This window comes from Mchenga conophoros, linkage group LG9, assembly GCF_057382185.1.
Source record: "Mchenga conophoros isolate Kocher_MC1m ecotype Shallow Benthic linkage group LG9, M_conophoros_male_GT1.1, whole genome shotgun sequence".
Classification (NCBI taxonomy): domain Eukaryota; kingdom Metazoa; phylum Chordata; class Actinopteri; order Cichliformes; family Cichlidae; genus Mchenga; species Mchenga conophoros.
Window position 1 is genome coordinate 32,145,244 of NC_140534.1, and position 14,824 is coordinate 32,160,067.

A 14,824-nucleotide genomic window follows, 5' to 3' on the forward strand; every position below is an offset into this window, starting at 1 on the left:
TACTGCTTCGTGTTTTGGGTTCACGTGGCCTAATTTACGGGTCGTTTAAGGTCGTTTTCCATACTTTCTGTGATTGTGTGAGGCACTTTGGCGCCACGCTGTTAGGCTTTATCGGTAAAAAAAATAATCATTAACAAAACAACACCGCCTGCGTGATGAATCGCAGACTGTTTATTCATAAGTTCAGATACGTGCTCGTTCACTCTTTTATTACCTAAGTGAGAATGCCGCCTGTCGTCGTGACGTAGTTGTGACGCAGCGCTCTGACGGACAGGTAAGCCGACACCGGCCGCCATATTGGGAAAGAACGGAAGTGAGAGAGGGAGAGGTGGAGGTAGAGAGAAACGGAGATAAGTCAATCAGTTTCCGAAAAAGGGCATCCTCCTCCCCCTCCTCCTCCTCTTCGTCTCTCCGGAGGAAGGGGCGGTCTCAGCGCCGCGGCAGATCCGGAATTAGCCCTTGTTCGCTCGGCTCCGTTCGGTCGGTTGGTCGGTCGGTTCGGTTCCTGCCGACGCTGAAAGTGGACTACTACCTTCAAACATTTTCTTTAAAGAATAAGAGCGAGGACAAACAGGCGAGAAAGCGTCCGGAGCGAGGGAGGTACGAGCAGCAGAAAAGAGGAATAACAGAAGAAGAAAGAAAAGTAGGGGCAGAAGAAGAAGATGCCTCTGGCTCAGCTGGCGGACCCCTGGCAGAAGATGCCGCTGGGGAGGACGGCTGGAGAGGTGAGCACACTTTGGTTTGTCCTGCTGTCACACTGACTGACAGCTGACTGGGGGCTGCAGTCACAGCAGCAGCTTTTAGGGGGTAAAAACACAAAACACAGCACAAGGAAAAGCGCCTTTAAGTCTCTGTCAGGCAGTGAGACCACTCTGCAGGTAAATCTGTGCTTCAAGAAGCGCCGAACATGTGCTGGCAACGACAGAGTCACGATGAAGTGCTCAAACAGTAAGCTGACAATGTCATCAAGGACGAAAACACGAAATTACATTGCGTTTCTATTGACAGCAGCTGCGAAGTAACTGCAGGGATAATTATTTTTATGACCCTAAATTGGACCGTAAACTCTGGGAACATCTGTTTATTTCCCTCTGAAGACACAAACATGAAGTCATTTTTATTGCAGAGATTTTACACCAGTTCAGGAGGGCGCAGAAGTACACCAAAGTGTCGTATAAGCTCCCAAATAAGCACAAAACTCTTTGCAGGAATGTCCTGGGTATGATCCAGTGTTAATCAAGTGGTTTAAAATATCATAAATTGCAAAAATATGAAGGCGGCTTTCAGGGTAATTAGATTTTTTAAGTTAAAGTCATTCTTCTTAGCAGCTAAACTACAACACAGACATAATTTTTACCCTAGAAAACTTCAGCAGGACTAAATTAGCTGGAATAAAACAACAAAGTATCAAGCGATGACCCAAAGGTGTAAATATGTAATAATACTTTATGCAGGAGTATTACAGTGGTACTACAGGGCACGGAAATACTATAAAGTACCACAACATCGCTATAAGCTGCCATGGACATGTTTCTGGTGTTAAATCAAGAGGTTTTAAATGTCATAAAGGGCAAAAATGTGAAAAATTACATTGCATTATGGTTGACAGCACCAGTGACTATAGGGGCGTCAATTTGTCCCTAAAATTTGGTTGAAAACACTATAAAGCTCCAAAAAGATGAAGTTAGCTGCATTAAAACACGACGTAGATTAAGATGTGTTTACTCTAAACACCTGAACGTGGTGCACACCCTCCAGACATGTCACATTTGTGCAACAGGAAACCCTGAGCATGTGCTAAAATATTAAACTAAAATAAACTAAAAAAAACCTGCCATGGACGCACGTCAGTGTCAGTTAAAAGAGACTGAAAGTGTGGAAAGAGACAAGCATATGAAATTAGACTGTATTAGTACTGCTGAGTGACTACAAGGACACTATTAGGGCCCTAAATTGGATTTTAAATACCATAAAACTCTAAAAGGAAATCAGTTCATGTAACTCTGAAGACACAAACACGAAGTAATATTCTGTGCAGAAATATTACACCAGCACAGTGTACAGTGGGCACAGAAGAACAATACAGCTGGTGTTTCATTGAGAGGTTTAAAACGTCAGAAAGTACACAAATATGAAGGCAAATCAGATTGTATTATTACACAAACTCTATTTTAAATGAGATTTAAAGCAGCACAGAGCTCCAACAGGGACTATATTAGTTGCACTGAATCACATCTCGAAGCAGTTTCGGCACAGAGTTGTTACATTTGGGTTTTATTTGTCAGTCTGTTTAGAAATAACAGATTCATGTTTAAATGCTAGAATAAGAGAATGGAAACGTGATGAAGTGCAAAACTGTGCAAAGTAGGTTTTATTAGGACCGAGAGCAGCAGCTAAAGCTGCTATCGAGCCATCATTCTGACCTTAAGTTAGACTAAAAACACCACGGATCTCAAACAGGACTGAATTAGTTTTACTGAAGCACAACAGAAAGTAGAATAAGATCATTCTGAAGACACAAAACTACTTCATGACTATTACATTTTTTACTATTTAAGCAGATACAGATAATACCGGCAGGCTCTACACACCAAATGCTCTACAAATCCATAGGAAACAAACTGTGGAAGAGGACATAAAATGATCTGAAGAGTCTTTTCTCTCTGGCCTGACCCTGAAGCTCAGTGAATTGACTCTGGGTATCACAAACTCACTAAATCACCTTAAAGTCTCAGTTACACAGCAGGGCGTAAACCCCCCCCTATTTTAACAAACCATGCCAAGTCTCTTAAGATCAGTCTGTGGACATGCAAGGCTTTATTTCAAATACTAAAGCTGTTACAGCTCCTGCTCATTGCCTTAAGTATTAGTCCAGTGTCAGAATATGCAGCTGCAGAGGTGCAGTAGTTAATGTCATGTTTGAGCGCTAAACCAGCAGGTTAAAGGCTATTATTAATTACAGCAGCAGCCAAATCTTAAGCTCCTATAAGGACTTTACTTTAAAAAATAGATTAAAAACCCAAGAAAGACTGTGTAATATGGTACAATATAGAAGTACTGCTCCAAGTATTTCATTCATTTATATGAATGTCTCAGTAAACTGTGGGGTGCAGTTAAGGATCCTTACAAGCACCGCAACACATGAAACGATGCGTGATTATAAACCACACAGATTTAATAAAAAACTCTGCAGGCGTAGTTAGATGAGATTGAAAAAACCCCATAATGTTGCTACAGGAGTGTCATAGCTGTGTTAGTGTGAGATTGAAGGTGTTCTTAGGCACAAGCATGAGAGGGTAAAATCACTATTTGGTCCCACAAATGCCATAAAAGAGCTTTTGTCACCGTATTGGTTCAATGGTGTCAGCAGGAACATTACAGTGACTCTAAATCAGATTTAAAACCTACATAAAAATCCACTAACATTCAGTACAAGTTTTCCTCTAATACAAATAACATAAAGGCCCCATTGATTCAGGAGTAGGCCTACAATTACCCCAGAGGTACTTCTGCAGTAAAAAGAGTGTCCATGTAAATGTGAGCTCAGCTAAATAAAAAAAACCCTGAAATTATAATTAAATTAAAGAAGTTCAAGCTGAAAAACTAACAGTCAACTAAAACTACTTGATAAGCTGTTTAAACGAGCTGAAAAATAACTAAATATAAGTTCATTCTTTAATTTTACACCTCAGACTCAGAGTTGGAGACCCCTCTTTATCTCCAACTGGTTGCCAGAAGTTTCTGTCTTTAGGTGGAATAGGTTGCAAAGACTGTGCTGCAACCTCCTTGTGACGTGATTGGTCACTAATGCACTGTAGAGCCCAACCAGGTTTTAAAGTTGATGCGATAATAATAATAAGGCGTTGCAATAACATGTTGCAGACAGGGATGCTTCAGAGTTCCCCCTTGTGCACTGACTGTGAAACATCAACACTCATGGTTGAAGGGTGTTTCTTCCATCTCTTCTTTAGTTTTAATTTCTTATTTATTGGCAGTTATAAAAGTTGATCCTGGCAAACAGCTAATATCTAAATAGCTAACAGCAACATGTCATAAGAGGAACCTGCACCAAAAACCTTCTTGTATTTATTTCGCTGCTTGCAGATCGATGCCGTTACCTGTTGTTTGCATGGATGACGCAGACTTGTCTGCAAGCACTCAGGCAGCAGTGAACAGGAAACAGAGGACGTTAATGTTGAAAGTAAAAGTCGTGGCTTACCACATTTCAATGACTCATTTGAAAAGGCACAACTTTGGTCTCTGTGTTGCACTTTTCATGGTTTCACGCGGCTCAGCAGGTAGTTGGTGAGTGTTTGCAGACAGGTCGGAGTGTTGTGATTTTCTGGGACAGACAGCCTGACATTTAAGAAGAAAACAGTCCTACTGTGTTTTTCGTACACACATGACATCATGATTATTTCTGGAATTGTTGTTTTCCTGAGCTTCTCATAAGAAGTCTCTCTCCACCTCGCTACATAAACACTTTGAGTGTGATTCGCGTTTTTACATGTTCTCCAGAAACAGTCAGTGTGAAGTAAATCAGACACATATGGATTCCTTAATTTATTAGCGTAATTACAATTAATCAATAATGGAAATGATCATTGGCTGGAGCCCCGAGGGATGTTAAATGAATAGCTTCTGTTTCTGTGCAGCTCTTCTGAAGCATTTCTGCGTGTTGTAAGAAACTGTGAGTGCTGTTTCATCACTGCAGCCACACACACACAAGTGCACGCATGCTAGTTTCTGCATTTCGGCGACGACTGCAGATGTGCTCCGCTCTTTGTGTGCGCGCGCTGAACGATGTTTGTCTTCAGGGCACCAATCCAAGCGAAGCATCCACTCAGCTTCGCCTCTCACGCTTTTATCTGCGTCTTTTGTTGTCGTGGTGGCCTAGAAAAAGCTCTTACAGGCGCTTCTCCGCATGCCAAAAGGCTGAGAGGTGTAACACCGGGGTCAAAGGTCGGGTGTTATTGAGCAAAGCGGCAGCAGAACGATCCTGTCGGTCTGACAGTGGTGTGTAAAGATGCCGAGGGGGGAATACCAGGGGCAGGTGAGAGCTTGTTAGGTGGCGAGACAGAGAAAGAGGCGCTGACTGCAGTGACTCAGTAATTTCTGTGTGTGAGGGTTTATTATTCACGATCTGCCTACAGAGTGACACACACACACACATTTCTCCATGCAGCCCTTGTGACACCTCATACAGGAAGTGGGGACACACACACACACGTAAGCTCTTCCTGAATCATGCAGCCACAGTGACACCGCCCTCTGCTCTTTATCAAGATTCAGAAACTTGTAGGAAGGAAGAACTGGAAAAAACCACACTCTCACACACTCTCACACACTCTCACACAGAAGCTGGTTTTGTTTCAGACTTGTATCTCAGGTTCAGGAGACAAAAGCTTTCTTTAGAGCAGCCGGTTTGAATCAGTAGTTTTAATTTGTTAAGCAACAACAAATAAATCAGGCAAATAAAAACGACTCCAAGAGCTTTCACACACTAACCTGCCGCGACCTTCACCAAAAATAACGCTCTGTCACGGCTGTAGTGACTGTCTGCCACCCTAACTCGCCGATAATCAGTGCTGGTGTCACTAAATGCCTCGTTGGCAGGTTGTTTCTGATCAGCGGTCTTCACCCGATGTCCACCTTACATGCAGATAAACTCAAGATGATTCAGTATCTTTCAGAACCAACTTTATCAGCAATAAGGAGTAAAGGTGATTTAGCTGTCTCTCATGTTGTTGGGGAGGTACTTTGGCCTTCTCGTCTTTACAGCGTTGCATCAGTTTATTTAAATTTGCTGATATTTTCTATGCACAGCTCACTTATGCCTCTTTTCCACTTCCACCTACCCTGGTCGGCACAACTCGAGTCAACTCTGCTGTACTCGGTTTCCGTTGTTTTCTATTCCGATTAAGTACAACCTCAGTGTGGATGAGGTAGTTACAGCAACGCAGCCCAGAAGTATGCAACACAAACACAACACAACAATGGAGGACGTCAAGGCGATGGTGTACCAGCTGCTCGATGGTAAACATCTGCACCTCGTCGTCGGACCAAACTGTTGGTTTGGGAGTGTTTCTCTCGTTGCCGGGTTTCAAAACCAGAAGGTGTGATTCGTGTGACTCATCCAATGATGTCACTCCCTGGCCAATCAGTGGGATGCAGTTCGTTGACGTTTTCGGCTCGATTGGAACCCAAGCTGAGTAGCTTCTGTTTCAGCCGAGCTTTATCTGTCAGACAGATGATGATGACTTTGAGGTTCCCAGGTCCTGTGGCTGCAGAACAAGCCAAAATGTTCACACCTCCACCGCCGTGCCGAGGAGTTGGTATGAGGTGTTTGTGCTGGTATGTTGTGTTTTAGTCTCACCTGCTAAAGATTCTTGTGGTTTCTTCAGATAGAGCTTTAGCATAGTTGTTCAGTGTTTTTCTAATTCTGCTGTCGTGAACTTGAACGTTTAACCTTTAACTGAGGCCCGTCGAGTCTGAGATGTAGCTGTTATTTAATTAAATGCACCTGATTAGCAGCACCTGGTTTGATGCCAAACCCCTTAAATCCTATAGAAGAAGCAAGAGTGTGCTTACATTTTCACAGGACTGTAGAGAGACCTGTGAAAAACTTTATTTATTTTTTATATGATCGGATGTTTTCTTTCAGATTGCCTTTTATTAGCTTTGGCCATTTGAATTACCTAGCATACCTCTAGCTTAGGCCTCAGTCACACTGACCTAGACACCAGCCACCAACACCAACGAGAAAAGAGGGCGTTCACCGACATGTTTTAAAATGTGCAGCTTTAACCTTAAAAAGCAAATATTCTCCATTTTTACCTCGTGTCACACTTTTTCAAGTTTCACTACCGCACCACGAGTACCGAGCAGACAGGTTGATGTCGTCAATGCAGACTGTGGTCAAACGTATTGTCGTGGTTGACTCTAGAGCGAGAGAAACCTCCCACAGCTCTAATGAGCCTCAACCATTCGGGATTCTCCTGAAAGCCTCCCCACGAAGTCCAAAGAATGGACGTTTGTATTTAGCAGTTCTTTGGCATCTAAAAGATAAACTCTCCCAGATTCCTTCAGAGTATCTTATAAAGCCTCAACACCGAGGTGCTCCGTGAGCATTTCGTGAGCATATGAAGCATCCCGACAAACCGTCATGTTTACTTTATGTCCCCACCCAAGCCTGACATACCAGGATGTTTCAGCAAGCAGAACACGTTCGTTAGAGGTAGTCGTGCTCATCATCTCCAAGTGAGGCTTGCTTTGATATGTCCTGTTTAATCTGCACTTTTTTAAATAAACAAATACTTACCCAAGTTATTTTTCCAGTAAATGTGCACGTTTCTTTGTCTTAAATGCTACCAGCCTGACTAACATTTAGAGCCTCTCCTCAGACTCTGGGATACATCTTAACATTTTGTTCTTTTTATGCCAGACGTTCAGATCGATTATGTGACAAAGCCAGTGTCTCTCCAGAAACAAAATCCTGGTTATTCTTGGATGTCTGCAGGCTCTGCTGCTCCCTGTGATGGGACTCGACATCAGCACAGATATCCAGTTTCACTTTAATTCGATCATCTCCTGAAGATTCAGTTACAGCAGATAAATACCAGTATTAGAAACACTCACTTCTTGCATCTGTTAAGTGCAAGATTTGAGGTGGAATTAATTTCATTCAGGCAGCACAGAGGGCATTTTGATGTTTTGCAGGGAAACTAACCTCTAATTTAACCATAAGGTAACAAACAGGTACAAAAATAAATGTTTGTTGTAATAGGAAATTACATTTTTGTGTTCGTTTAATGCCCGATTGTCTCAGTTTTACACATTCTGTATCCCAAACTATTTATAATAAGTATCTGCAGTCTAGCACAAATACACACAAATAAATAAAAAGCAAACAGCAGCAAAGCTGTAACAAAAATAAAACTTGTAATGAAACCTGCTAACAGTGACATCCGGTAATAACTGACACATCGTTTTCAGAGTTGAAGTCAATCCATGTCGTTATGGTGAATTTGGGTTGTGGTACAAATGAGCGGAGTCCCTGATCATCCAAATATACCTCCCTGATTTGTCCTCATCCACCTGCCTCACAGGCCTGGGTGTTGTTAGAAGGCGAGATCACAAAGCAGTGCATCCGCCATGAGAAAGATTTGCCTAGATTTGGTTTTGTCGTTATCGGACAAAGTAGAAGTAACAAGTGATAACATCAGTTTAACCATTTGAATAAACATCTTCTCTTTCCCTGCTTTTTGCTTTACTGCGAGCAGAAGTCGAGCCACAAGTTTTGACAACGCTCCAAAGAGCAGGCTGGCACGCCAGGAATGTTTGGCTTTCTCTGCCTTGAAGTGCCTCCGTAAAGGTTCAGCGGGGTGGAGGTCAGGTGACGGTGGAGGAAATTCCACGACAATCTTTTCAGTTTGCAGAGCTTTGAGGGGTAAGGGTTCAGTATGGGTGGAGTGTGAGAGTTCCACAAAGATGACGGAGGATGGGGAAAAGCACGGTGGGTGTTTCTGGAGAAAAGCATGTTCTCCAGAAACACCCACCGGGCTTTTCTTTGGGGTGGAGTCGATTCCAGGCAGATAAAATCCCACCTTCGGGTGCATTTACACCCTTGTACAGTTGCCTTGCACCGTCCCTCGAGTAGGTTTCACTTAATCGCAGCTCTTCTCTCCTCACATGTTTGAAGATCACTCTTTCAGAGCGGGACCAAGTTCACAGTTTTAAGACTTTTGTTGTTTGGGTCCGTTTTTGGAAGCGACAACATGCTGTCCTCTCATGCCTCTCATAGATTTCTCAATTCCTCAGCAGTAATTTTAAGGGCGGCAGCTGTTGTTGAGGAAGCGCTGCTGTTTCATGCTCGGGCACGATTAGTGGCCACACTGCATTTTTACTGTTCCCACCTCTATGAGGGGACAAGGGCACAGTATGCCACAGTGGTCCAGGGTTGGAAACTTGCACTGCCAACAGAGACAGCTACAGTGTTAAAGGGAAACTACCCTGTAGTGGGCTATTTATGGTTATTTGCATTTCCATCACAATAACACTGCGTTTTTTCATACAGCAGCAATAAAATAAGCTTTTAAACTTTTTTGCGTCACAGCCATGACCAGAAGTTTTGGCATTCGTGCAGATTTAGTGTTTCATGCATTTTGTTTTTTCAGTTTTTCCCCTTCAGCCTTAAAAGAATGATGGGAGTTTGCCATTGTCATGGATTTTCAAATTTATACGTCTGCTAAAAATCTAAGAATTTGAATCCTGGTGAACTTCATGTCAAGGTCAGAGGTCAAGTGTGCTTAAAATTCAAGATTATTGTCATGTATGCAAAGAAAAAGCATTTCTCTGTATATTAAAATTCTTTCTCTGCTGTCCACACGCAGAAGCCTGTTAATATGTACAAATAGATAAAATACAAATTGCACGAATAAAACTCTATTGTAAGTTTTTGCTCCAGGTGAGGCTCGAACTCACAACCTCGGCATCACTCTGCAGGTTACTGTCCTATAAGTACCGCACGCTGACCGATCGCGCCACTGGAGCTCCCTAAAAGCTTGTGAATGCAATAATTTAAGAAGGAAGTCTCCTAGGATTTTCACATTTATCCTATAGGTGCGTCTCCTAGGAGGCTTAGGCAGCCGTCAGTGTTTTTATTTCTGTTGGGCCACTTCTGATTGATGGGATCCATTCCTGTGTCACCAGAGCGCCAAGCTGATAAAGGTTTGTGAACTTCTGCTTTTTGAGGATTGACCACAATAAAATGTCCACATGATGGATCACTGTGTCCCAAAGCAGAAGTGATAACCTAAGAAGGGACATTAATGTTTTCCATCCATGGCAAGGAAACTCCCCAGATCCTAAACTCCATGCCATAAAACTTTATTTATAAAGTACTTTTTAACACAACAACAAACTTACATTTGAGATCATGGGTCACATGCGACGCAATTTGATCTGAAGTGAAACTCCCCAGATCTTAAACTGATTCAGAATTTATGGCCGGCAAAGCTGAGCGATTGTGAGGTGGAGTAGGCCGGTTTGAGTAAAATCAAATTATAAGCAGTTCTGTTTGATCCAGCAACGTCCTGTTTGAAGCTTGAAGCACAGTCATTTCTAACAGGTTTACAATGACTGCAAGTTGTTTTTTGCAGAAAGCGCCACAGATTATTCGCGTAGCATCTGAACGCTGCTTCATACACCTCAAGGAAAGCTGACAAAGCGTTAACCCAGTCAATACCGATAAATCAAATCTTTGAAATATTTTAAGCATATTTCTCGCGTTTGAAACGTTTCTAAATTCTCAAAGTATCTGATTCGTTTCTGTAGACTCCGCCTTTTTAAATTACTGCAGGTAGTTAAACCAGAAACCTGGTGCAAGTTTAAGACTTCAAAAAAAAAATTTTCATTCAGCTTTCTTAAATGCATCAGTGATTAAAAGTTCTATAAGGCAACGTCAACATTTAAAGACTGAAATGTTGGTCACATTAGAAAGCTTTTTAGGCAGCTACGCCACATATGAAGGCTGATAAACGAGCTGTCTCGGTTCAAAGTGGGGGTCATTCTTTTTGGCCTAAAAGTTCTGTTGTTGCTTAGCAGTAACACAGGCGATTTCACAGGAAAGTCTGATTTGACTAATGGTTATAAATCATTCGTCCTCCCGCCTCTTACGCACTAGCTGAGATAAGAAGGCCGGTTTGAAGAGTTCAAAGTCCACGTGGTTTCTGGGTGTTGTTTGAATATAGTCTCACAAACAAAACCAAACCTCTCCCTTAACAGAAAACCACAGACGAGCTCCACCTCAGCAGCATCACTTCCCTCGACCTAGGATGCCCCGCGCTGGTTGGCAGACCTGCCAGCTTTTTTACATAATGATATCCGATTACGTTGCCAGCAGCTCGACTCTAACTTTAACGATTATTAATACCAGGTGTGGCTGCAGAGTTCATCATCCTGATACCTAGTCGATCTATAGATTAATAAAATGAGACAGTGGAGTCTAAAATCCTTTGAATGCTTATAATTTCGACTTCCTTTTCCTTCCTAAAAACAGGAACTGAGCTCTTGTAGTGATCCTTCGACTGCAACATGCCGCTCTTTATTAACTGTAGCTTCCAGGAAATTTCCTAGATGTGAGGGGTCAAAGCTCATCTTTATCACTTTCCCTCAGGAAATCATCCCAAAAGAACTTCTGATACCGTCAGGATCTCCCACTATCTGGATTTCCTGCTTCACCACATAGTTGGGGGCGAATGAGACCCCGCGGAGCAGAACATTTAACAGCTTTCATTGTGCTTTTACAAGAAGAGGTCGAGACAACATGTACAAATTAAACTTTAATTGCAGTAAAATATGCCTTTCCTTCTGAGAACATGTTGTTGATGCTCCTGATGTAACAGGTCTGGTTGGAGTCAGAACAAGACTCAGATTGTTTTTGTTTTACTCGTGAACAGCAGTCGAGCCTTTCCAAAATACTTTAGATGATGATGGGAGCTTTTATTTAGACGCAGCTATATTTATGCTGCTGGTGTCATCAGGCATCACTTTAGGTTGTCCAAAACGGACAGGACTCTGGGTAGCTGTGACTTAATAGTGTTTTCTTCTTGATCGTAGGGGTCGAGGTAATTGATATAGTTTTGTTTTGGATTTTTTTTGTGATATTTTACAGGCTTAAATTGTAGTAAAATACTTTTCTTTGAGAAGTCACACGACAAGCAGCTACTTTACATTTTTATTTTAGACATGACACCAGCAAGCAGTTGCTTTCCACAGACTAATCAGGGTTTTTCCTGGCTCTGAATGGACTTTCGTAGGTGTGATAACACATTTAAGTGTGATTAGCCATTTGATTATCAGTTGCCAAAAAAAAACTTGATAAAAAACATTATTACAGAACTGCTGATTTTCCTTTCGGGGGAAGTCCACGGCCTCTTTGGGAGATTCCAACATGTTTTTATATGTAGGAAAATCCCTGTACAAGTTTCCATGTTGATTTAAAAATGCTCCAAAAGCCTCTGTTACGCCAACTGTGACGTGCTCTTGAAGCGTGCTGGACTCACTCAAATCTTTTCCTAAAAAAAGACGCTTCTAGAGAACGATTAGAGAAGTCAAAGCATGAATTGAAGCAATCGTGGAGTTTTCTCCAGAATGTCTCGTCTTTCCGAGCTGTTGCAGCATCTCTGTCTCAGTAATCTGGGAATCTTTGAGCTCGTCCACTGAGAAATAATGGCTGCTTCTCCAACTCGGCTGTGTTGGCTTCGCTGTGTTCACTAAAATACAAAATGTAAGAAGTGGACGACAAGCCAATATGAGTTTTGGCCCTTGGGCCACTTTGCGAGGGCGACAACGGCGAGCACAAACTCCCTGTAAAGTTTTAATGGCTCTGTCATAAATGAGGCAGGCGTATTATTTGCACAGATCTTACATTATACCAGTGTTGCATGTGATTATAATTTGGTAAGTTACAAACTTCTAATAATGTGACAGCTTTGCTGTGTAGCCCCAAAATAACCACATGGAGACTTTTGTGCAATTTGCATGGATACTTTAACAGAATTTAAATATGTAGATGTGACAATGCACCGAAGTTAGAGAGTATTATTTTATTATATTGTCAAAGAACACTTTTAAAGTAACACTTTCCCAACATTATTTTGTACCTTCTTAGGCTTTCTTATTATGTAATTTGAAGCGTTAAGCAGTCGTAAGAGACCAGTAAAGGACTGTTTGTATGGATGAGATCTTTGCGGTTGTAAAAACTGCAGCAACCTGTCGACGCATCGATTCTTTTCTGTGATGTTAGCACTGAGTTGTGCAGCGCGCTCGGTGGTCAGCGCTGCTTTCTCAAGGCAAGGACTGAAACATTGGCAGGACTCTTCTGTTTGTGTCTCGAGTTTACATGTTCCCGCCATGCTTGCATTGAATTTCCATAGAAAGACATGCTTCCCATCCCGACCCAGGACACTCTTGCAAAATCAGTACTTAATCTCAAGAGTTTCACTTCCTGGATAAATGAAGATTAAAAAACAAGACAAAAACGTTGCACTCACTTTCCACAATTTGTGACTCATGTTTTTTTTCTGAGTCATAACTCAGTCAAATCTAACCACGCAGGAACAGCTCATATTTATAGATTCATTGTGCCATTTCATTTCTGAAGTTCTTTGCAAATGAAGGTTGGGAAAATATGATTGTCATAAATCCAAAACCTGCCTGAGAGTCATCACATTTGTAGGTTTACACTTCAGGAATTGCTGAACTATAAAATTATGTAAGTTGTCTCAACTTAAAAAAATGCAAAATTGTAGCCTTAAAATAAATTAGCATCAACTTAAGAGGGGTAGATTACACAACTCTGAGTATGCAGTGCATTTAGGAAAGAAAAGTCACATGACAGCCAGAAAAAAAAGTGTAAGAAAGTAAAAGTTAAATATACTTATAAGGATAAGGATCAGGTTACGAGGACGGTTGTCTGCGCTGTTGTTTTATCAGAGCCAGATAATCATTGTTGGCTTGACAGCTCTAAGCTACTAGAGTCACACTTTAGTCACACAGAGTTAAAATAGCAAACTCCTGGCGACACAGAAAAATTGCATTGACCTTTTTTGCATTTGCTGACTGCAGTGACGACAGGGCAGCATCCTCAACCTCTGGGACACCACTTTCTATAACAAGGTGATTGCACAGGATGCAGATTGGTGAAGACTTCCAAGTAATGATGTAGGGATTTGTCGTTTTCAACAGTTTATCCCAGTTAACAAGCAGGTTGCACATAATTGCCATCTTGACCCATTCAGTCACAGACTGATACCAAACCTGACTGGTCAGCATCTTCGCAGCAACCATGATGTCATTTAAAAGAGTGAGGACCTTTACTGCCTTTACAGTGTAAAGGTTGATTCTGTGTGTTTTAATGGTGAAAATTGACCAAAATTGAGACAAATGCAGGTGACCGTCCCCACAAAAACAAACGCTGCACACTTTTTATTCATGGTCTACAAGACTGAGCCATTCCACTGCTTCCTCTGCAGCCACCTTGTTCTCTCTTAATCCTGTTTCCTCTTTCTCTTCGTAATCCATCGCTCTCTCTCTGTCCGCTGCCTTTGCTCTCTCCTCGCCCTCCCCACCACCCTCCTCTTCACCTTTTATCCGGTTGTGCAGATTACAGGTCAGTAATTGCTCCCCGAGTTGCTCTCACCCGCAGAGTAAATAATCGTAATCGCTTTTATTGTTATTATGCTTTTTTGGTCACGCAGTAGTATCAGTGCTATCAGTGTCTGAATCACAGCTGTTGTTCGAGCAGGGAAGCAGACAGGCTGTTAATCTGCGTTACGTAATGCTAATTCAGATCTGTTGTTTTTGTTTTCCCTTTCGGCCGAGCAGATGAGGTACGGAAGCCGTCCGAGTCTGTCGGCCCTGCTGATAAATCTTACGTTCAGACCGTCTGGGCCCTTCTTTTTCTTCTCTTTTGTTCCCGTATCTCATTTTAACCTGAACTCTAGTTTGATCCCAACATCACAGCGATAGAGCGGGAGGGAGGTGATGATGATGAGAGCTTTTCCACGACGGGCGATCGTGGCTCAAGAGTTGGGCGTTCGCCTTGTAATCGGAAGGTTGCCGGTTCGAGCCCCGGCTTGGACAGTCTTGGTCGTTGTGTCCTTGGGCAAGACACTTCACCCGTTGCCTACTGGTGGCGGTCAGAGGGCCCGGTGGCGCCAGTGTCCGGCAGCCTCGCCTCTGTCAGTGCGCCCCAGGGTGGCTGTGGCTACAATGTAGCTGCCATCACCAGTGTGTGAATGGGTGGATGACTGGATATGTA

General features: G+C 42.4%; 1 protein-coding gene and 1 non-coding gene across 3 annotated transcripts in view; one reads left to right on the forward strand and one right to left on the reverse strand.

Moving 5' to 3' along the window:
* The first annotated feature begins 291 nt into the window (after positions 1-291).
* rps6ka3b (ribosomal protein S6 kinase A3b) overlaps positions 292-14,824 on the forward strand; it is a 66,377-nt gene continuing 51,844 nt past the window's right edge. The window contains exon 1 of one of the 2 annotated variants that reach the window (XM_085287586.1): positions 292-725. In XM_085287586.1, coding sequence (XP_085143712.1) covers positions 663-725 — 63 coding nt within the window. In that variant the 5' untranslated portion in view covers positions 292-662. Of the gene's footprint in view, positions 726-13,424; positions 14,174-14,824 lie in introns of those variants that run through there. The other variant, XM_085287588.1, reaches the window with a different exon arrangement.
* On the reverse strand, positions 9,459-9,552 carry trnai-uau (transfer RNA isoleucine (anticodon UAU)). Its single transcript has 2 exons — positions 9,515-9,552; positions 9,459-9,494 (listed from the first exon to the last, which is right to left on the reverse strand). It is a non-coding gene; the product is annotated as a tRNA-Ile (tRNA).